General features: G+C 35.0%; 1 protein-coding gene across 1 annotated transcript in view; it reads left to right on the forward strand.

The window, feature by feature from the left end:
• SEMA3C (semaphorin 3C) overlaps positions 1-24,536 on the forward strand; it is a 198,077-nt gene extending 173,541 nt beyond the window's left edge. Inside the window, 6 exon segments of the mRNA XM_049783875.1 lie at positions 1,833-1,921; positions 5,032-5,073; positions 6,749-6,906; positions 19,145-19,212; positions 20,495-20,625; positions 24,071-24,536. Of these exon segments, the coding sequence (XP_049639832.1) occupies positions 1,833-1,921; positions 5,032-5,073; positions 6,749-6,906; positions 19,145-19,212; positions 20,495-20,625; positions 24,071-24,484 (902 nt within the window). The 3' untranslated portion in view covers positions 24,485-24,536.
• Positions 24,537-25,308: the final 772 nt, after the last annotated feature.

Here is a 25,308-nt window from a genome sequence, read left to right on the forward strand (position 1 = left end):
ATGTTCTGTGGGCTTCTTCATGGAGAAAGTGATAATTTATGCAAAATATTTTCTATAAATACAAAAATATTAATTATAAAAGAAGACAATTGTTTCAATTAAGAATAGTTAATTATTGGAGCCAGAACCATAGTAGAGCAAGTAGGTTATTTGTCTTGCACATGACTGAACCTCGTTCAGATCCTGGTATCCCATCTTGTCCTCAGATCCTGCCAGGAGTGATTTCTGAGCATAAGGCCAGGAATAATCCCTGAACACTGCCAGATGTGGCCCAACAACAACAACAACAACAAAATACAAAGTACCATTATGATAGCAATCAAGAACATATATTGTTTTACAAGCTCATTTTATGTGAATACACCACAAATATACACACATGCTTTAGTATTTTGTTTTTATTGTAGGTATATTCTATTCCCCTAGAAATTTTTTTCTTTTTATTGTAAAGAATTGATCATAGAAGGGGCCAGATCGATAGCACAGTGGTAGGGGGTTTGCCTTTCGTGCAGTTGATCCAGGAAAGACCTGATTTCTAATCCGGTCCTCTAAGCCAGGAACGATTTCTGAGCACATAGCCAGGAGTAACCCCTGAGCGTCATGGGGTGTGGCCCCCCAAAATAATTAGTAGTAGAAATAAACATTAAACATGTTTTTTGTTATTTCTTGTAGTTATGTAGTTCTTTATAATTTTTCCAGGTATTTTATGTCTAGTTTATATTTGTAATACTTATATTTCAAGAAAATTGTAAAAAATATTATCAGTGCTGAATTTAAGGAATTAGAGCAGTGAAATGAAGAATTTCAAACTGTTCTAATTGTGCTTAGTGCCTACAAGACTTTGGGGATGTTCATTTTGATATATATATATGTAGAGAGTATAAATATTTTTGAATAGTTATAAATTTTATTTTATGAAACCATTGTGATTTGCACAGTCCTTAATAGTTGGAAATAGACATACAGTGAATCAGGGGCAATCCCACCACCACTGTCAACCTACCTCCACCAAAATGTTCCCAGAGTCATCCTATACCACCACCCTTTGCCCCCTGGCCTGCCCAATTTTTTGGATTATTAATAGTTTGGGTTTCTTGATTCTGTTGGATTTTTTAAATGAAGCATTTTACTGTGTCTAAGCACAGCTACATATCAATTATTTACTTTCTGGCACTTGCAGTTTATTATACAATTATAAAAATTTGTTTTCATATGTGTTTTCTTATCAAATCCCCGTCAGTGTTAACAAAACATAGTATTACTTTATAATTATTATTTAGAGGACAAAGGAATGTTCTTAAGGGTTACACTTAAATTATGTATCTAAAATTTCATAATAGACACTTGGTTTAAAATAGAATCTTGATTTTCTGAGACATTTGAACTTTATTTTCATCTTTATGAATACACCAAAGATATAAAATATAAGATGTTTATATTAATTTTAATTATATGCAATCTGTTTAAATCTATGATTTAGAATAAAATTGACATTTTATTAATTTTATAGTTCAATACACATAATAGACATTTGATTAGTACCTATGAATTTATATCCTAAATATTAAACCAGTAGCCTTATACTTAAATATTTTTTCTTTGCAAAAGTGTTATGGTATTTTGGAACTGAAGTAATTAAGTAACTTGTCTTGCATTACAGCCAACTGGGTTGAATCTCTGTCACCACTTATGGGTTCCTTGAGTAGCATGAGGGGTGACTCCTGAGCACAGAGAAATCCCCTGATCACCTCAAGTGACCAAAATTTGTGAGGCTCCCATCCTTCCCCCAAATAAAATATTATAATATCTCATTATTTTTTACTTTGATTTAGATCGGGGCACTGTACAGAAGGTGGTGGTTCTTCCGACAAACAGTTCTGCCAGTGGTGAGCTAATATTGGAGGAGTTGGAAGTCTTTAAGGTTGGAACATCTTTTCTTTGAATCTTAGAACATAGATAATAAATGAAAAAATGGATTTTGTCCATTTTTTGGGGGGGACAAAGAATGTATTTGATAAAATATTCACTAAAATCCATGTAATAAAATTTAAGACTATTTTTAAATATATATTCCAATTATCTTAAAATAAAAGGAGTCTTTGTATCAGTTGCCATCACAATTTACAGAATTTTGTTCTTTTTTTTTTTTTTTTTTTTTTTTTTTTTTGGTTTTTGGGCCACACCCGGTAACGCTCAGGGGTTACTCCTGGCTATGTGCTCAGAAGTTTGCTCCTGGCTTGGGGGACCATATGGGACACCGGGGGATCGAACTGCGGTCCGTCCAAGGTTAGCGCAGGCAAGGCAGGCACCTTACCTTTAGCGCCACCGCCCGGCCCCTTGTTCATTTTTTTTAATGTGTTCTGTGGTCAAGGCCTAGATTTTCTAAGAAAGGACTTTTATCATTTCTTCACAAGTCACTGAAATACTGAAGCTTTCACTTTACTGATTATTAGATAAACTTTCTTTTATTTTTTAAGCCAAGAATTTAAAGAAAAACTGCTTTGTTCCCTTTTTATTGCTTTAAGTTCAAGTGTCATCTAATTAAATAAAACAAACCCACAATTTTTTTTACCAGTCAAGCATCAAAACATTATATTTTATCTGAACTTAAGATTTTGTTACGTTTTTCTCTTTGTCTTTGAGGTTTAACATAAAAGAGAAACACACACACACACACACACACACACACACACAGTGAATAAGACACGTAGAATGAAATTCAGTCCTGTAAAATCTCACCTGCCCAGTGCAGCACACCTATTTTTTATTGTTTAGTGAGCCTAACAGATTTGGCCTGTCCTACACACCTATTATCCCTTAGAAGTAGGTCATTGTAAGTCATGTGATCCCTGTTATCAGTATTTAGAAAGATTGGAAAGCTAAGCCAGAGGAATTGTTAATATGGCAAAGAAACTGACTTGGAATCAATCCTACTGCAGCCTCCTATGTCTAGAGAAACCATTTAAGAAACTACACCCAGAAATAAAAGATCAGTCACTTGTAACTTAGTTGAAAAGCAGCACTTCTCCAACCCTAGAGCAGGGTATTCAGAGTGTATTCCTTATATTAATATACATATCCCTACTTAACAAAAATACTGATTGAATTTTCAACATTGTACATCTTAAGGGATAAAGATTCAATGATTTAGATTATGTTATTAGATTTTCAATGTGAAAACGTTTTAAAAATCAGATTCAAAATCAAAGCTACAGTGAGACCACATAGACTATGGTCATAGTTTAGGGACACAGTCCTTGTCTTTGATATATGAAGCCTTTGGTTCACAACCTGACACAAGGACAAAACTAAACAAAATGGGGGCTCAAAATACTATTAATTTACAGTTTTTAATGCTAACTTTGATTCACTGTAAGATTCTTTGTCATTGTGGGTTCAAGAACTGCTACAACTGGTAAAACATTTGCCTGGCATACAGCTGGCCCAGGCTTTGTCCCCCCATGTCCCTCCAGGAGTGATCCCTGAGCACAGAACCATTGTAAACTTTGATTACAAGGATTGTTCTGGCTATTCTTTATTAATATGTATTGAAACTGCTCATAAATTGTTAACTATGTATTCAAGTGCTTTTCTAATCCTTATTTAACAAAGGAAGTGAATGTTTCACTAGATTAAACAAACTTGCATTATATAAAAATATTTTTCATTCAATTAAATGGAGACAAATCGGCTGGCCAAAAAAAATATAAAGTACTTTATTCTGGAGTTATTTGAAGATGCTAACAAAATTGTCATACTGTGATACTTCATTTTTATTTCTGAAATATATATTTGGATATATATATTTTGATAATCAAGAGCCATTAGTTAAGTGAATTTGGCATAAACCCAAACAAATATGCAATAGCAAGGTCTTAGAGAAATCTGTTATTCTGATAATGTGCTAGCTACTTATATTCTGTTATATGAGTTATGCTCATATTATCATCCTGAAGAATAAACTCCCAGTGGAAAAATAGAGTCAGTCAAAATGCATGTGGGAACATCAGTCCAAGAGAGACTGAAAAATATGTGATCTTTCATAATGATGCGTGTGCCAGTGATAGATAATGCTAAACTGAGAAAGATGGATACCAAGTACAGTTACTGTCTTCAGTATGGTGTTTGTGTCACATTTTTAGAGGTAAAGTAAAAATAATTGGGTGTCTCTGATGTACTGTGATGGCTTGTGAGGAAACAATGTCTTTAAATCAGAAAAAAATCCCTAGTTAACAGGCTGATAAACTGCAGAAAGCTCCATGTAACTTTTAAAAACCAGACACTTTGTTTTTATAGAGTGTGGAACTATGATTCACTCTTTTAATCCTATTCAGGATATTTTTTAAAATATATCCAACTTTCCTAAGCCTGGAGGTACAACTATTTTGAGATCTTATTTAATATATTTAGCTGTAAAGCAAATACATTTATTATTTTATATTCTATATTATATTATAATTATATTACATTATTATATTTATATATAATATTTATAATATATTAAGCTGTAAATAGAGTGACTCATAAACTATTACAAAAAGGTCTTAAAATCCTTCACTAATTTACCCCTATCAAAATATTTTCTTTGTTTGAAACAAAGAGCATTAATAATGCATCTTTCTAAGGCAAAACATGTAGATAAAAAATAGTCTTAGATAGGCAGAGGAAGATAAAAGAGGCATTGTTCTACATTCCCCTTATATTCATTCCCAAAAAATTCTCATATCCAACCCTGTTTATTCATTAATCTTGGTATTCCAAGATACACTTTTTTTTTACTTCTTTCAAATAATTTATATTTTCCTTCTTTTTTGGTGGATATTGCTTATATTGATAGATATTTTATAAATGCTTTATTAGCTCAGCTATATATTTAATCCAGCCTTCTATTTCAAAGGAAATAGCCTTATAGACAACTTTAGTTGACCTATGAAAGTTTTTGTGTGTAAGGCAAAAAATCAGGACTTTTGTGACTTTGATAAAAATACAGTACTTTTTAAGGATAACTATCGCATTTTTCTAATTTTTCAGAATCATGCTCCCATAACGACAATGAAAATTTCATCTAAAAAGGTAAAAGTAGTGATTTTAATTCTTAATACATGCTAAAATTATATTGTGAAAAATATATCTTCTGATATTTGGAAAAAGTACTATAGTACTTATGAAATAATAGGATTTAAAGTATACCACAGGATTGCCTTAAATTTCCATTTAGAATTTATTGACTATCTCCCTAATAGTTCTAATTTTGTGTAAAAATTAGTCAGAACAGTACATATATACAAAATTTTTAACATCTGACATCAAATATTACAGTGTGTAAAGCCAACCAAAATAAAAGTAATTTTTATGAAGAAAAATTTAGCATAATATTTGGACTACTATAGAATTTTAATTTTTCTGCTGCTGGTCACATGTTTGAAATGTGTAATTCAGTCTTTTAAACTTATTTCTAAAAATTGACTGTTACCTTAAAGTAATTGTGAACTATCAAATAGTAAACATACAAATGTTTAACTCTAATCAATTATTCATATCAATTTCACTCTATATAATTTAAAATATTTTATTCAAATAAGCTAATTCTTTTGAAATTACAAAGAAAATAACTGACTCCTTCTTTAGAGAGATTCAGATTAAAAGAAACCTACCTGGGGTCCACAGGCAGAGGCAGAAAAGGGAGGGCATTGGCAGTGGGAATGTTGCACTGGTGAAGGGGGGATATTCTGTTTATGACTGAATCCCAACTACAAACATGCTTGTAATCATGGTGCTTAAATAAAGATTATATAATATATGTGTGTGTGTGTATATATATATACACATATATATATATACATATACATATGAAAGCAGCAGTTATCTGCCAAAGCCTGGTGGTGCACCATGATGCACCCATTAATTTAATGTTTGATTTAATATAGTATGGAAACTATAGATAATGTATGTGCATTTATGCCTCCATGCATGTGTTAAATTTACATTATAGACATTATAAAATAAGGAGTGCTGGTTAAAAACTTGGCCTTTCAACTCCTTCAACTTTCAACTTTCTACAGCTTAGGAATTTGAGCAGTATCATTAAAAAGCTTTTACACTCTGCACATGAAAGATCATGAAATCTTTATGTCTTACTTAGTGATGAAGACTGTAGGATGATTCCAAAAAAAATTGAATTATATTTAAATATAAATGATATTTTAAATAATCTTAAACTGCTTTAATGAGTAATGTGTCACCTTAAAAACAATCTAAATATGATTTTTATCTGTTTTCTTACATATGTTTTTTATCCTAAACATAAAATTGCCCTCTATTTTAAACTGACATTTTCAAATTTATGAAGTAATGAGTTGCCAGACTTGAAGAATAAAAAATTGTTCTCATGTTTTACTAAGAGACACTATTCAGAGAAAGAATAATAAAACATCATAATTTAAATCTAATTTATTAGCTCAAATTTGAGAGAACAATGACTCCCAATGTCTAAAATACACGACCATTCTAATAGACCTTTGAGCTTTATACTCTCTTTTAACAGGAAAGTGGTAATGTTATAGGCATAGTAATGTAGGAAAATTCTTTTTTTTTTTTTTGACTTTCTACTCTTCTGTATTTTGCCTCTCATTTTCAGTCTACTTCAGAATAAATCCAAGGTATTTTGAGAATATACTATAATGTGCACCTATAAAAGTTTTCTTTTAATTGCCACATCTGAAATAAATCATCATCATTCCTCTTACAGCAACAATTGTATGTGAGTTCCAATGAAGGAGTTTCCCAAGTATCTCTTCATCGCTGCCATATCTATGGTACAGCCTGTGCTGATTGCTGTCTGGCAAGGGACCCTTACTGCGCCTGGGATGGCCATTCTTGCTCTAGGTTCTACCCAACTGGGAAGCGGTGAGTTGGAAGTAGAAACTGATGTTCAAGGGCCTGTGAAGTGGCGCTAGAGGTAAGGTGTCTGCCTTGCAAGCATTAGCCAAGGAAGGACCATGCATCCCATATGGTCCCCCCAAGCCAGGGGCAATTTCTGAGTGCTTAGCCAGGAGTAACCCCTAAGCATCAAATGGATGTGGCCGAAAAACACCAAAAAAAAAAAGAAAAAAAAAGAGACTAATGTTCATAATAAAGTATAATAATAGATATATAATATATTGATATATTGTTATATATAACATATACTTATATATTATATAGGTATATAATATAAATATATAATAATAGAGTATAATAATAGATAATAGAATCATGTTCTGCAGCATTAGAATCCATTCTATTATGTTCAACATTTCATTTAGTTTTTAATGAGGAAATGGTCTGCGTTAAAACTTGATATGCTCAAAAATAAGTTAGGGGCCCGGAGAGATAGCACAGTGGCATTTGCCTTGCAAGCAGCCAATCCAGGACCAAAGGTGGTTGGTTCGAATCCCGGTGTCCCATATGGTCCCCTGTGCCTGCCAGGAGCTATTTCTGAGCAGACAGCCAGGAGTAACCCCTGAGCACTGCCGGGTGTGGCCCAAAAACCAAAAAAAAAAAAAAAAAAGTTAGAATCAAGTCTTTGGAAAAAATTATTTTCCTACATTTAAGGCTTCAGTGCAAAACAAATCCCATCTGCAGCTAATCAGATATTTCAAGTCTCATCTAACATTTATCTAAAAGTTAGGGTTGTTCTGACCGTTTTGTCCATTATAATGTCATTATGTCATGGAAACACTTTTTTTTTTGAGAATACTCTAAAATAAGTGAACCCAAAAATATTTGTCCTTTTTTTCAGAAAGTAAATTACCCAGAGTTCCCTTATTTTTGTTATTTTTTGTTTGTTTCTTTTAAATATTTTGATATAACCTGGAGTATCACCAGTTTACAATTCCTCTGTGCTGTTTAATTACTTTATAGTTCAGATAACCAGAAGCATTGCTTTTGGATTAATGCCCTTATTTGCTTTCAAAACCTTGATGATTATACTTTTATGTAAACCCCAGAATGGTGATGATTTCTCATTAGACTAAGAGAAAGGAAGAGCCAAAGAGTTAGTACCGCAGGTAAGGCGCGTTCCTTGAATGTAGTTGAACCAAATTTTATCCCTGGTACTCTATATGGTCTCTCTTGCCCATTTGAAGTAATCCCTGAATGCAGTCAGGAATAATCTCTGAGCAGTACTGGGTCTGATCCAAAAACCAAAAGAAAGTGAAGGGGTGAAAGAGATTGATAAAGAGAAACTGAGAGAGACGAGAGACAGAAGTGGAAGAAAGAGAATTAGGAGAAAGAGGAGGAAGAGTAGGAAAAGAGAAGTCTTAGGCAGAGTACTATTAACTGAGCAAAAATTTAGACGGCTAGGTACCAGATTACATCAATTTGAAGGGATCTTCAGTAGTAAAATCAATAGCAGAACAAATAATTTACAGAATTTAGGATCCACCAAGGTCAGTTATTTTGTTATGCTTAGATATTGGTCATCAGGAGTAATAAACAGGATTAATAGGAGGGAACAGTTAGGCTCATTTACGAATCCTAATCATTTTTCAAGTAAAATCATTGGCTTAATTGTATACCAAAGCTTCAATATTTTCTGTGAAAAATACAGGCCTTTCTGGACAGTAAAAAACTAAAACAGATCTAAAAGTTAGGGTTACTCTGACCTTTCTGTCCACTGTAACGTTATTATGTCATGGAAATGTTTTTCTAGAGAATACTCTAAAGTAAAGGTATGCAAAATTACTTGTCCTTTTTTCAGAAAATAAATCGCCCAATGATCCCTGATTGCACCAAGAGCTACTAGTGCCCCTCAGTCACTTAACACTTCCCAAGAAGATGATATCATCCATTTTGGGAAACAATTTTCCCCAGCTAGTTATATGACATGAAAATGAAAAGAAAACAAAAAAAAATTCTTCTTTCAAAGATAGCAAACACTAGAGGTGTATGAGACAATAAGTGGATAGATAAGGAAAACCTCCAGCATAGAAAATAATTATAAGGCCTATTTTAAAAGCCCTATTTTAAAAAGGTGAACATGGGAGAAAAAAAATGTTTGAATTAAGTAGAGAAATGTAAAATGGTGAATGAGGGGCTGTAGTTACCTTCTTGAGAGTGTGATACTTGAAAGAAGACCTAAATATGATAAAGAATGGCACCAAACATTATTTGCAGAAATATATTACAGGGCTAAAAATCAGAAATCCTTAAAACTGGAGCTTGTTGGGATTGTTCACCAAGAGAATCAAAATTAATGCTAGATTGGAATGAGAAAATGGAAGGGTAAAAGTGAGCTCAGAGCACCAGATATAGGAATTAGAAAGCTAATAAAGGGTCTTTATGTAAAGTGAAAAAAAATAACAAACTACTGACAAGTTTTAAGTTCATACATGACATTATTTGACTTTTGATGTGAAAAAGACCACCAAACTGGGGTAACTGGGATCACAGTCCTAGGATTAGAAGGGTTTTAGAGAGAGAAGAGCTGCAAGACAGGCTACTGTAGCGATCCAGATAAGAAAAATAACGCGGTTTGCTCAAAGATGATAGAGATGAAAATAGTGATATAGAGCTCACGGAATCTGCTGGTATATTAGAATGTTAGAGAAATGGGTATTATTGGAGTAGAAATAGTCGGGAATAGATATTGAGTAGTTCTTAAGAAATCTGGAGCAACAATAAATATCATGGCTTGGAAAATTTGATGTACTTATGCAAAGGCGTAAACTAAAATAATATTCTAGTCTTCATACCAGCATTTTATTTTTCTCTCTGTAATTTTTAAACAGGAAATCAATATCCACATGATCTCTATATAGAATTCCTGAACTCCATTGCCCTGAGATCTTATCTTTGCTCCTTATTTGGAAATGTAAATTTAGACACAAAATATAAGGAAAATATATTCCAAATAATGTCAAAAATATTTAGTGACCACATTGTTGTATATTTTTACTTATTATAACACCATACTTAAAACTATAACTGTCTTTAAGTCAGTGTTTCTTTGTTTAAGAATTGAACTAGAGAGATGATACAGGAAGAAAGACTCCTGCCTATCTCAGTTCAAGCCCAGGGATTACATATTTCCCAAGCACTGCCAGGTTTGATGCCTGAGAAGAGACAGGAATAAAACCTGAGCACAAATGAAGTGCTTAACACTAGAACATCCTCCTCTCCCACACACACAAAGTAATTTAAAAATCAAAATAAAAACTGAAATCTCTTAAGTTTCTTGCTAGAAAGAGATAAAATACTTTTCTTTTTTTTTTTTAATTTTTTTTATTTAAACACCTTGATTACATACATGATTGTGTTTGGGTTTCAGTCATAAAAGGAACACCACCCATCACCAGTGCAACATTCCCATCACCCAAGTCCCAAATCTCCCTCCTCCCCACCCAACCCCCGCCTGTACCCTAAACAGGCTCAACATTTCCCTCATACATTCTCAATATTAGGACAGTTCAAAATGTAGTTATTTCTCTAACTAAACTCATCACTCTTTGTGGTGAGCTTCCTGAGGTGAGCTGGAACTTCCAGCTCTTTTCTCTTTTGTGTCTGAAAATTATTATTACAAGGGTGTCTTTCATTTTTCTTAAAACCCATAGATGAGTGAGACCATTCTGCGTTTTTCTCTCTCTCTCTGACTTATTTCACTCAGCATAATAGATTCCATGTACATCCATGTATAGGAAAATTTCATGACTTCATCTCTCCTGACAGCTGCATAATATTCCATTGTGTATATGTACCACAGTTTCTTTAGCCATTCGTCTGTTGAAGGGCATCTTGGTTGTTTCCAGAGTCTTGCTATGGTAAATAGAGCTGCAATGAATATAGGTGTAAGGAAGGGGTTTTTGTATTGTATTTTTGTGTTCCTAGGGTATATTCCTAGGAGTGGTATAGCTGGATCGTATGGGAGCTCGATTTCCAGTTTTTGGAGGAATCTCCATATCGCTTTCCATAAAGGTTGAACTAGACAGCATTCCCACCAGCAGTGGATAAGAGTTCCTTTCTCTCCACATCCCCGCCAACACTGTTTATTCTCATTCTTTGTGATGTGTGCCATTCTCTGGGGTGTGAGGTGGTATCTCATCGTTGTTTTGATTTGCATCTCCCTGATGATTAGTGATGTGGAACATTTTTTCATGTGTCTTTTGGCCATGCGTATTTCTTCTTTGTCAAAGTGTCTGTTCATTTCTTCTCCCCATTTTTTGATGGGGTTAGATGTTTTTTTCTTGTAAAGTTCTGTCAGTGCCTTGTATATTTTGGAGATTAGCCCCTTATCTGATGGGTATTGGGTGAATAGTTTCTCCCACTCAGTGGGTGGCTCTTGTATCCTGGGCACTATTTCCTTTGAGGTGCAGAAGCTTCTCAGCTTAATATATTCCCATCTGTTAATCGCTGCTTTCACTTGCTTGGAGAGTGCAGTTTCCTCCTTGAAGATGCCTGTAATGTCCTGTAGTGTTTTGCCTATGTGCTGTTCTATATATCTTATGGTTTTGGGGCTGATATCGAGGTCTTTAATCCATTTGGATTTTACCTTTGTACATGATGTTAGCTGGGGGTCTAAGTTTAATTTTTTGCAAGTGGCTATCCAATTGTGCCAACACCACTTGTTGAAGAGGCTTTCCCTGCTCCATTTAGGATTTCCTGCTCCTTTATCAAAAATTAGATGGTTGTATCTCTGGGGAACATTTTCTGAGTATTCAAGCCTATTCCACTGATCTGAGGACCTATCCTTATTCCAATACCATGCTGTTTTGATAACTGTTGCTTTGTAGTACAGTTTAAAGTTGGGAAAAGTAATTCCTCCCATATTCTTTTTCCCAATGATTGCTTTAGCTATTCGAGGGTGTTTATTGTTCCAAATGAATTTCAAAAGTGTCTGATCCACTTCTTTGAAGAATGTCATGGGTATCTTTAGAGGGATGGCATTAAATCTGTATAATGCCTTGGGGAGTATTGCCATTTTGATGATGTTAATCCTGCCAATCCATGAGCAGGGTATGTGTTTCCATTTCCGTGTGTCCTCTCTTATTTCTTGGAGCAGAGTTTTATAGTTTTCTTTGTATAGGTCCTTCACATATTTAGTCAAGTTGATTCCAAGATATTTGAGTTTGTGTGGTACTATTGTGAATGGGGTTGTTTTCTTAATGTCCATTTCATCCTTATTACTATTGGTATATAGAAAGGCCATTGATTTTTGTGTGTTAATTTTGTAGCCTGCCACCTTGCTATATGAGTCTATTGTTTCTAGAAGCTTTTTGATAGAGTCTTTAGGGTTTTCTAAGTAGAGTATCATGTCATCTGCAAACAGTGAGAGCTTGACTTCTTCCTTTCCTATCTGGATTCCCTTGATATCCTTTTCTTGCCTAATCGCTATAGCAAGTACTTCCAGTGCTATGTTGAATAGGAGTGGTGAGAGAGGACAGCCTTGTCTTGTGCCAGAATTTAGAGGGAAGGCTTTCAGTTTTTCTCCATTGAGGATAATATTTGCCACTGGCTTGTGGTAGATGGCCTTCACTATATTGAGAAAGGTTCCCTCCATTCCCATCTTGCTGAGAGTTTTGATCAAGAATGGGTGTTGGACCTTGTCAAATGCTTTCTCTGCATCTATTGATATGATCATGTGGTTTTTATTTTTCTTGTTATTGATGTTGTGTATTATGTTGATAGATTTACGGATGTTAAACCAGCCTTGCATTCCTGGGATGAAACCTACTTGATCGTAGTGGATGATCTTCTTAACAAGGCATTGAATCCTATTTGCCAGGATTTTGTTGAGGATCTTTGCATCTGCATTCATCAGTGATATTGGTCTGTAATTTTCTTTTTTGGTAGCGTCTCTGTCTGGTTTAGGTATCAAGGTGATGTTGGCTTCATAAAAGCTATTTGGAAGTGTTTCTGTTTGTTCAATTTCATGAAAGAGTCTTGCCAAGATTGGCAGTAGTTCCTCTTGGAAAGTTTGATAGAATTCATTAGTGAATCCATCTGGACCTGGGCTTTTGTTTTTCGGCAGACATTTGATTACTGTTTTAATTTCATCAATGGTGATGGGGGTGTTTAGATATGCTACATCCTCTTCCTTCAACCGTGGAAGATTATAAGAGTCCAAGAATTTATCCATTTCTTCCAGGTTCTCATTTTTAGTGGCGTAGAGTTTTTCAAAGTAGTTTCTGATTACCCTTTGAATCTCTGTCATATCAGTAGTGATCTCTCCTTTTTCATTCCTGATACGAGTTATCAAGTTTCTCTCTCTCTCTTTCTTTGTTAGGTTTGCCAGTGGTCTATCAATCTTGTTTATTTTTTCAAAGAACCAACTTCTGCTTTCGTTGATCTTTCGGATTGTTTTTTGAGTTTCCACTTCGTTGATTTCTGCTCTCAGCTTTGTTATTTCCTTCTGTCTTCCTATTCTTGGGTCCTTTTGTTGAGCATTTTCTAGTTCTATTAGCTGTGTCATTAAGCTACTCAGGTAAGCTCCTTCTTCCTTCCTGATGTGTGCTTGCAAAGCTATAAGTTTTCCTCTCAGTACTGCTTTTGCTGTGTCCCATAAGTTCTGAGAGTTTGTGTCTTTATTGTCATTTGTTTCCAGGAACCTTTTGATTTCCTTCTTGATTTCATCTCGGACCCACTGGTTATTGTGCATGAGGCTGTTTAACTTCCAGGTGTTAAAGTGTTTCTTCTGAGTCCCTTTGGAGTTCACAAATAATTTCAGAGCCTTGTGGTCAGCGAAGGTAGCCTGCAAAATTTCTATCCTCTTGATCTTATGGAGGTATGTTTTATGTGCCAGCATGTAGTCTATCCTGGAGAATGTCCCATGTACATTGGAGAAGAATGTGTATCCAGGTTTCTGGGGATGGAGTGTCCTATATATATCCACTAGGCCTCTTTCTTCCATTTCTCTCCTCAGGTCTAGTATATTCTTGTTGGGTTTCAGTCTGGTTGACCTGTCCAGTGTTGACAAAGCCGTGTTAAGGTCCCCCACAATTATTGTGTTGTTGTTGATATTATTTTTCAGATTTGTCAACAGTTGTATTAAATATTTTGCTGGCCCCTCATTCGGTGCATATATGTTTAGGAGAGTGAATTCTTCCTGCTCTACGTACCCCTTGATTAATATAAAATGTCTGTCTTTGTCCCTTACAACCTTCCTGAGTATAAAGTTTGCATTATCTGATATTAGTATGGCCACTCCAGCTTTTTTATGGGTGTTGTTTGCTTGGATAACTTTTCTCCAGCCTTTTATTTTGAGTCTATGTTTGTTCTGACTATTCAGGTGCGTTTCTTGTAGGCAGCAGAAGGTTGGATTGAGTTTTTTGATCCATTTAGCCACTCTGTGTCTCTTAACTGGTGCATTTAGTCCATTGACGTTGAGAGAAAGAATTGTCCTGGGATTTAACGCCATCTTTATTTCAAAATTTGGTGTGTCTTTTGGGTAGTCTTGTCTTAGATTAGGTCTTTCAGTTTTTCTCTTAAGACTGGTTTTGTGTCTGTGAAGTTTCTGAGCTGTTTTTTGTCTGTGAAACCATGTATTCTTCCATCAAACCGGAAAGTGAGTTTTGCTGGGTATAGTATTCTGGGTGAAGCATTCATTTCATTCAGTCTTGTCACAATATCCCACCACTGCTTTCTGGCATTGAGCGTTTCTGGTGACAGGTCTGCTGTAAATCTCAGGGAAGCTTGCTTGAACATGATTTCCCCTTTTGATCTTGCTGTTTTCAGAATTCTGTCTCTATCTGTGGGATTTGTCATTGTGACTAGGATGTGTCTTGGGGTGGTTTTTCTGGGGTCTCTTTTGGTTGGTACTCTTCGGGCATGCAGGATTTGATCACATATATTCTTTAGCTCTGGAAGTTTCTCTTTAATGATGTTCTTGACCATTGATTCTTCCTGGAAATTTTCTTCCTGGGTCTCTGGGACTCCAATGATTCTTAAGTTGTTTCTGTTGATCTTATCATAGACTTCTATTTTCGTCTGTTCCCATTCTTTGACTAATTTTTCCATTGTCTGCTCATTTGCTTTAAGTTTTTTGTCCAATCTCTCCTGCTGTATGGAATTGTTATGTATCTCATCTTCCACAGCACCAAGTCTATTCTCAGCTTCTGATACCCTGTCCCAGAGCTTATCCATTTTGTCATTCACTTCGTTTACTGACTTTTTCAGTCCTGTTAGTTGACATGTTATTTCAGTTTGGAGTTTTGTCATTTCTGCCTTCATATTTTCTTGGTTCTTATTAGTGTTCTGTTCAACTCGATCCATGGTTTCTTGGAGTCTGTTGAGCACCTTCCATATTGCTAGTCTAAAGTCCTTATCTGAGAGGTTGATTAGTTGTTCAGTCATTATCTGGTCCTCAGAATTGTCATCTTCATTCTCTATGTCTGATGCTGGCCTGCGTTGTTTCCCCATTGTCACACTTGTATTGTGGGTTTTTCTACGTGTTGTGGTGGTATTCATTGTCTATATGATGTAGGCAGCACACTCCTCTGGCTCCTCCCTTTCTGGATGGGCTGACTTGCCTCTAAGGGAGGGGAGTCCTCCGTGGATGAAGCCTCACACTGGGTCAAATCTTAGGCCCGAGCATGCAACAGAGAAGACAGTCCAGAGAGAAATGTTTGCTTCTGTGATATAGCGTCGTTCTTAGTGTGATTTTTCCTTCTTGTTGCAATGGAGTTCTTTCCTTAGAAAGAGTGCACGGCCGCGTAGCGAAGCGGAGCGGCTGTGCTCCTCTGAGCCTCTTTTTGCCCCACTCGCAAGAGTTTCACGCAAGAGGACAGTAGACAGACATAGACAGGTCACACTCACAGTCTTTCACAGCTGAGCCCCACTGGGCCGGTGTACTTTCGCGGATTTTCCCCGCCTGGTGTCACACACAGGGAGCCAGCTTTTGCAAAGGTTAGCCGGTTTTTTTATAAAATACTTTTCTAAGAAAGAGGATTATGATGATGAGATGAGGAGGAGAAGGAATGTGTGTGTGTGTGTGTGTGTGTGTGTGTGTGTGTGTGTGTGTGTGTGTGCTGTTGTTGTTGTTGGGTGAGACTTGAGCTGTGAAAAAGTCTTCTGAGTCTGACCACTGGCCTAGTAGCAGCTTCTTACATAATTTGATGAAATTGATCAGTATTCATTCCCTGTAAAGCACTCAGGTCTTGACTTTGAACTTCTAGTATTTTATTTAACAAGCAAATGATGTTTTTCTTAGACTGTCATTGCACATTTGAGACTTCTTTTCACATCTTTGAATTTTCTATTTGAATGTTGGGCCACACCTAGCTGTTCTCACCTGGCTTTATGCTTTGGATTAATCATCTCTGAGAGATGGCTAGGGGAACCAAGCAATGCTGGGAATTGAACACTGATTTCTTGTTTGCAAAGCATGTGTGACAAGCACAATGCTGTCTCGCTAGCCCACATTTTATAAGTTTCTGCTGAAGTATGAGCTTACTCAGTTGTTCTCATATTCTCTCACCTACTTATCACAGTTATCCTTTCAAGATATGTATTGAGTCTAAATTTCACATTGACCCCCTATATACAGTTATTATCTTGATTACCTAGTTGTGATAAACAAAGAACCTTATTACAGTTTTTTACTGTTATAGAACATTATGCTGGCTATTAAACTGTGTTTCATGGATAGGGAAGGGAAAATAACTATTTAAGTAGCTATCTTTATTATTTTAATAGTGTATTAATTTTGATCTCTAGAATTATCTTAATTCTAATATAAATAACATACCTATATTTATCTTTGGTGACCCTACCAACAGTCTCATTAGAAATTATATATCCTAGGTCCTGGAGCAGCAGTGCAATGGGTAAGACGTTTGATTTGCATAGGATGATCCAGATTTAATAGCCACATCTTCTAGGGTCCCCTGAGTTCTATCAAGAGTGATCTCTGAGTACAGCGCCATGTATAAGCCCTGAAAAAAGCCAAGTGTGGCCCTCAAACAAAAAAACAAATCTCTACTAATATAGTTTCGAGGTTATTTTCAAATTTAGTTATGTACTTATTCATAGTGAAGAAATAACATGCAGAATAAATTAACTACTTCCCAAGTTATTTTATGTAGTATTTGTTTTCTTTATAATTTAAATATAAAATCATCAACATTATGATCTAGAATATTTTATGCATTACTTTTTTTTTTTTTTTTTGGTTTTTGGGTCACACCCGGCAGCGCTCAGGGGTTACTCCTGGCTCTACGCTCAGAAATCGCACCTGGCAGACACAGGGGACCATATGGGATGCCGGGATTCGAACCACCGTCCTTCTGCATGGAAGGCAAACGCCTTACCTCCATGCTATCTCGCCGGCTCCTGCATGACTTTCTTTATTAATGTCTGTTTAGCACGTTTCATTCCTACCTTAACTATCTAACTAAAACTTTGAGACCACATAGACAATTTGTAGAGATTTAAAGTTAATTTGTAAGTAAAAAGAAATACACTTATATTTGGAAATAGCAGAATATATATGTTAATGTAGCAAATTTGTGAAATTGCATAGGCTCAGTAATTTGTCTTATTTAAAGGAATTTGTCATAATAAATATTATGGACATCTTTCATCTTCAACCTTCTGCCAGATTTACAATCTAGCCTCTTATGTTATTTATCAATGAATATAGTTATATTTAATACAAGACAATAATTTCAGTCTTATAGCAAATATCTACTTTCTGTGAAGGAAACAAAATGTTTCATTATTTAGCCAGATGAATAAAATCAATGAAAAATAGATTGGCAATGTGTGCCAAATTTAAATTCTATATGCAATATTACACTATTCTGAATATAGGCAAACATGTCATCATAAATATATGCCTTATAGGGAACCTATGCATAAAAGGGTTCAAATGGCTACTTTGCTGATTTCATCATTTTAACTAGGCCATATAAATATTTTTCTCTATTAGAATGTTTGAAAGCTCTGTAGTACTATAAATTTAGACTACTCATCTTGACCTTCCTGAATATGAATAAAGCATAAAAATTGTCATGGACAATAAATTCAGCCACTGCAAGTGATACTACTTGTTTGGATGACAAAATGACCCTTTCAGTTATTTGAACGCTGACATGGTGCACGTATGATGAATCCCCACAAGCTGCTGAGCAGTAAATAATGGTAAACTTCAAAATATAACAAATTAAGGCAAAAAATGTGATAGCATGGTCTAGAATACAGAATTAATTATTTTATCCTAGGCAAGATTAACCAATTGGAGTCATAATTTTAATAATCTATCAATATAATATTAGCATCATATGACTTTTTAAATTTGACTTTGGGCCACACCTTGAAATGGTCAAGAGTTCAGGAATCCCTCTGGGTGATGCTCAGGAGGCTTTGGGTTTGAACCTTGGTCAATCATGTGCAAGCCAATCACCCTACTTGTACTATCTTTCCTGCCCCAACATGTTGAATAATAATACTGAAATGGCACTAAGTTTTGTATCTGTAATTCCAAAATTAGATGTATACAATCCACTGAGCATGTAAACTAAAGATTCTTGCTATATGTACCTCTAAAATAATTTTTTTTTTGGTTTTCGGGTCACACCCAGTGATGCCCAGGGGATACTCCTGGCTATGAGCTCAGAAATCGCTCCTGGCCTGAGGGACCATATGGAAAGCTGGGGGATCCAATTGCAGTCAGTCTGTCCTTGGCTAGCTAGTGCGGGCAAGGCAGATGCCTTATTGCTTGAGCCACTGCTCTGGCTCTTAAGTAAATTTTTTAATTATTGACATTGAAATTCATATTAATGTATAAATTGACAATTTTTTGTGATTTTAATATTTCTGTTCTCTTACTAAATATTCAAATTTACATTTTAGGTCAAAATTTTGAAAGACATAACAACTAATTTAATGGAGTGGTATCCATTTCTGTTTTTTAGCATTGATATAAAAAAACTGATTTATTCCCAATCCTCAATTTTAAGAGTTACCTCCCTTCTCTATTATTGCAATGTTTCTACCCTCCACTGCTAAGAATTTCAGTTGCTCTATTTTTGTTTGTTGCATTATATAATACCATTGTTTTATGTATATGTGTGTTTATAGAATATCTAAGACTCATAACATTTCAAAATATATAAATAATTTAAAGTCTTTGTATATATAATCAGCTTACTTACAATATTTTTCATTTTAGGAGGAGCCGAAGACAAGATGTGAGACATGGAAATCCATTGACTCAGTGCAGAGGGTTTAATCTAAAAGGTATCAACCATGAGTAGCAGTCTCTTAGCAGTGCTTCAAACACCATTAAGGGAACTATTGTGATGCAAACCTTTTATTTGAAAGTGATCTATATAAAAATTCTTAGTATTCAAATATGGCAATTAAAAAAAGTGTTCCTTGTATGCAAAGTAAGAATAATGAGAAATTGTGTCTGGAAACACTAGTCTTACATATAGGTGTCATTGCAATTATTCTTGTTATTTTTTTCTTCTGAAAATAAAAAGCATTTTATATTTTGTTTATTTTTTATATTTGTTTATTTTGTTCTTTTAAAGAACAAATGCAGGGCCAGAGTGACAGCACAGAGGGTAGGGTGTTTGCCTTGCATGCGGCCCATCCTCGCATCACATATGTTCCCCCAAGCATGCCAGGAGTGATTTCTGAGTGCAGAATAGGAAGAAAAGGAAGGAAGGAAGGAAGGAAGGAAGGAAGGAAGGAAGGAAGGAAGGAAGGAAGGAAGGAAGGAAGGAAGGAAGGAAGGAAGGAAGGAAGGAAGGAAGGAAGGAAGGAAGGAAGGAAGGAAAGGAAAGGAGGAGGGAGGGGAGGAGGAGGAGGGAGGGAGGGGAGGGAGGGAGGGGAGGGAGGAAGGAAAGAAAGGAGAGAAGAAGACAATAGCACTCTTTTAAACTGTACAGTTATGAGAAATTAAATATCTTCACACAGGCCTGTAAAACAAAACTCTTAAATGGGACCCCTAGGCCTCCTAAGTACCACTTGAGGGGACCTTTTACTTCAGAGAATACAAAAGAAATCAGAAAATTCAAATAACTTGTCTAAGGTCACATAACTATTATTAGTGAAATCAGGATTTTAGCTCAAAGACCTTCGATTCCAAACTGTTTTTAATCACTATGTTCTGCAGCCACTCCTTGCTTTCTACCTTTTCTTAGGCTTTATCTATCAAACCATTATTGAATTTTAATTTATGAGATATTTGAGCCTTATTAGAATATTTCCTATTATTCAGGAAAGAAAAGAAAAAGAAAGCCGATAAAACCCAATTTACAAGAACATTACAACAATTACATTTTCAAAGAGGTCTTAAGTATATTCTTCCATGTAGAATGATCCTTACATGATTCCCTTACATTATTTTATTAACTGAACTAAACAGCTAACAATATGTAATTGTCTTCTTGATCAATGATTAATTTGCCTTTGAGGGCGAGTATAGTTTTACAGAAAAATAAGCAGTAATCTAGGAGGATACACAGTAAGTTCCACTGTTTCTTTCCTCTCACTTCATATATTTTATTTTCAGCATACAGAAATGCAGCTGAAATTGTTCAGTATGGAGTAAAAAATAACACCACTTTCCTTGAGTGTACCCCCAAGTCTCCACAGGCATCTGTCAAGTGGCTGTTACAGAAAGACAAAGACAGAAGGAAAGAGGTGAGTAATAATGCCCAGTAGCAATCAATCAGGGTTTTGAGAAGAGCATTAAATCACCAGCACTCAGCCAGGTTTAGATCAAACAAAAAAAGAAAAGCATGTGAACATCCTTTTATGTCTGTGAGATGACAAGTGCCACCTTCCCTCAAATCCTTTGTCCTCAGATTTGATGGATTAATTAGAAAATCTTCTCTGTCCGCTCTCCTCTAAAGCATGTTGATTGAAACAAGGACATGGGCACTCCCGACAGAGGTATTGATGTGAGGAAGCATTTTTAAAAGAAACAAGATGTGTGCAGATTCAGAAGCCAATTCGTCACACAACAGCACCTTTGTGTGATTCACAAGATGAAAGCAGGCCTTAAGAAAAGAGTTTAATTTTCCTTCATAGGAAATTTCACTAAACTCAGACCGTTATAGCAAGGAGCATTCTTCTGCTGTGCACCAATGTTTCCATTACTTTCCAGTTTGGTTTAAGAAAAAACATAGAATCATTGTTTACAAAATCATTGCCTTTATCTAATTATATGGAGGAAAAAGTAAATTCTCAAGTAACAAACAATTGTATTCAACTCTGGGTATAAAAATAGCTATTTTAAAAGTTAAGCAATAAAACAATAATGAATAATATATTACAAATAATACATTCCATGATTTTGAAGTCAAGTTGTCTTGAAAAATTAAAGGAAAAATCAAAAAATATATGTGTACATACTATCTTTCCAAAGGACTGGAGCAATAGCATTATGGGTAGAGTATTGACCTGGGTTTGGTCCCCAGTATCCCGTACAATCTTTTGAGCATGTCAAGAGTAATTCCTGAACTCAAAGCCATTCCTGAGATAAAAGCCAGGAGTAATCCTGGTGGTAGCTTGTGGAAGGAAGGAAGGAAGGAAGGAAGGAAGGAAGGAAGGAAGGAAGGAAGGAAGGAAGGAAGGAAGGAAGGAAGGGAGGGAGGGAGGGAGGGAGGGAGGGAGGGAGGGAGGGAGGGAGGGAGGGAGGGAATATGGGATGCTGGGAATCAAACTTAGGTCAGTTGCATGCAAGGAAAATGCCCTACCCAATAATGCACATCTTTAAATATAAAACAAATAGTAAAATATAAATTATAAAATATAAAACAAATAGTTAAATTTCAGGGTAGAAAATACAAGTGATTTATCCTAGATAATATAACATAAAATTAAAAGCCTTATTACCCTTCATTTCAAAGTAAATTATTCCTTACCAAAGTATAAAGCTATCAGAAATTGTATTTTTGCACATTGTATATTCTTTGTTCTTTTTTTTACATCCCTCTTTCCTCCCATTCTGTTTACCTATTAGCCCTCTCTTCCTCACTTCCTTTCTTTTGTATATACACACACCCACACTTACACACATGAATTATTTCATTTTTCTTAACTGCATAATATTCAAGAAAGTTTATGCATGTTATGTTTTTAAAACTATCTTCTAGGGACTGGAGCAATAGCACAGCTGTAGGTTGTTTGCATTGCACATGGCTGACCCAGGACAGACCTAGAGAGAGTGTGTCTGTGTATATATATATATATATACTAAAATTTAGTATATACTAAAATATATAAAACAAAAATTTTGATGTAATTTTTAGTCTTTAATGGTATTTGAAAATAGCTTAACTAATGATAAATTTATTAAAAATAAAACACAAGTAATAGTTTCCTATTGGGAAATATTTGCGAGTCTTATTTATTTGGGGACAGTGGTGAGAGTCATCTCTGTTCTCAAGACTTACTCATTGCTTAGAACTCAGGAACACTTTTGTGGTGCTTAGTAGTCAAACCTGTAGTTGGCCATGGGAGAGGCAAGTACCTTAACCTTTGGACAATCTGTCTGCTCGTCGTGTCCAATTTTATAATACTCATATTTTATAATATCATACTCAATTTTATAATACTCTTGAAATAGTTAAATAATATTTAGTTAAAAATTAAGTTTCCAGGAGTTTATCTAAAAATATATGAGAAATATATTTCTCAGAATAAAGTAATTTTATATTGTTTTTGATGATAGAAGAAATAACAAAATAAATATGTAAGATAGTTTTTTGTTGTTTGTTTGCTTGTTTGTTTTGGGGCCACACCCTGTTACGCTCAGGATTACTCCTAGCTGTGTGCTCAGAAATCACTCCTGGTGGGGGGACCATATAAAACGCTGGGAATCGAACCAAGGTTTTCCTGGATCAGCTGCATGCAAGACAAATGCCCTACCACTGTACTATCACTCCAGCCTCAATCACATGCATTTTTTTATTTTTATTTGAATTTGTTTTTGTCCTCAGTGAAAGAGCATTACTGAGCTTAAATGTCAAGTAATGTTACTACTTAGGTCTTTATCTGTCTATTTACTGAGCTATAGCTATAACTATAAGGAAGATGGATTTCAAGCAAATAATAGATTCTCAAATATAAACCAGTAGAGTAAAAATATATATTAATCTCCTTAATATTGATTGTCTTTCATTGCAAAAAAATTATTGAGAGATTAGAAAGACAATAACATCCAAAATTATTTTATTACTATTTTTATTTATTTGATATATGGGCCACACCCAGCAGTGCTCAAGGATTACTCCTGGTGCTGCTCTGCGGTTACTACAGCAGTGCACAGGGAATACAGGGTATCAAACCCAGATTAGCCACGTGCAAAGCAAATGCCCTCCCCACTGTACTATTTCCCCAACCTGCTAACTTATTTTTAATCATTCCTTAATGTAAGCTAATTGGGAAAAACACTTATTAATATTTAAAATATTTCCATTTTCAAGGGTCTCAAACTCAATTTACCTGGGGGCCACAGGAGGCAAAGTCAGGGTGATCCTTGAGTGCAAAGTCAGTAGTAAGCCTTGAACATTGGGGGTGTGACCCAAACAACTAAAACTAAAATAAAAACAAAAAAGATTCCTCTAGGGCAGGGCCACAAAATGTTGTACGAGGGCCGTTTGCTGCCCGCAGGCCATGAGTTTGAGTTACTTTTAGTTTTAATAATATTCACTTATTCATTCATTGTAAAAAATCTAACATTCAACCCTTTGTAACATCATGTTTCTGCTATTATATTGTAATAAAAGACAAAAAAGCCTTAAATTATCTAGAATTTTGTTTTTATAGTTGCTAACTGTGATTCAGACTCCAAAAGCAGCTAATTTTCTGTGCTTATATGTGGAAAAGCTTCTCACCAAAAGGAATGCACTTTCTTATTTTCAACGATATTATAGATGGTGCCTTTACCTCCTCTTAATAGAGTCAGTGTCTCTATGATTTGCATGGGGAAAAAAAGCAATAACTAAAAGTTTATGTTCATTTAAAAGAACCTAATTAGTATTTGCAATTTTTGCAAAAATTATAAAAATGAACGATTTTACATATATTCTTGCTAATATATGTTGAAGTTGATTTTTCAGAGCTTTGATATTTCTCTTAGGTCAAACTAAATGAACGGATCATAGCCACTCCACAAGGACTCCTCATCCGCTCCATTCAAGATTCTGATCAAGGATTGTATCACTGTATTGCAACAGAAAACAGCTTCAAGCAGACCATAGCCAAAATCAACTTCAAAGTTTTAGATTCTGAAATGGTGGCTGTGGTGACAGATAAATGGTCCCCATGGACCTGGGCCAGCTCTGTAAGGGCTTTACCCTTCCACCCGAAGGACATCATGGGGGCATTCAGCCACTCAGAAATGCAGATGATTAATCAGTATTGCAAAGACACTCGACAGCATCATCAGCAGGGAGAAGAATCACAGAAGATGAGAGGGGACTATGGCAAGTTAAAGGCTCTTATCAACAGCCGGAAAAGTCGAAATAGGAGGAATCAGTTGCCTGAGTCATAATTTTCTTAGATGGAGTTTATACTTTCTCTAGCAAATGGTCTGTCTTCAATGATCAAATTTGAGCAAAGAATCTTATGCTTTATCCATGGGAAATGCCAGAGAAAGGCAATTACTCCTAATGTGAATGTTACATGAACTGAAATGAGCATGATTTTTTTTGTATGATATTAACTAGCTCTAGACATGCCATAGTCTTCATGGTGCTTATAAGTATTTAACTTAACCCAAGATTTTATTTATGTCTTTCTTTACCTATTCTTCAAAATCAATATGGCGGCTATAAAATGAGAATTTTTCCATCCCTTAGTTGAACAAGGGCCATAAACCTGCAATCTACCTGTCTTATTTAGGGCTTCAGATTTCTTATTGTCAATTATTTTAAATATGAAAGTAAAACTGCCATTTTTATAAACTACATAAAAGCTATATAAATGCATGTGACAGAATGAATAACAGTCAAAATATATAGATTAAATACAAACAAGGAAGGTTTCTAAAAGTTGTGTAAAATAATTTTATTTTAAATGGAGAAATGATTTAGGTATTTCCAGTGAAATATTACTGGTATAAAGATTCTAAAAGTTGTCAGTTGCTGATATGTATCACTACTATTTAGTGACTATTTCAGGAAAGTGAAATGTCAGACCCTCACCAGAAACATATTTGAGTTTCATGGAAGCATTAATGTTTTTATTCTTATGTTATCATTATACACACTAAAACATTTCTTGGAAATTATTTAATTTATTCTTGATTCAGAGGATATATTCTTGTGTTTATTGATTGCGATGTTTTTTCTTATTTTTAATTATTGTGGCAATTTA

The sequence above is a fragment of the Suncus etruscus genome, chromosome 1 (genome assembly GCF_024139225.1).
Source record: "Suncus etruscus isolate mSunEtr1 chromosome 1, mSunEtr1.pri.cur, whole genome shotgun sequence".
Classification (NCBI taxonomy): Eukaryota; Metazoa; Chordata; class Mammalia; order Eulipotyphla; family Soricidae; genus Suncus; species Suncus etruscus.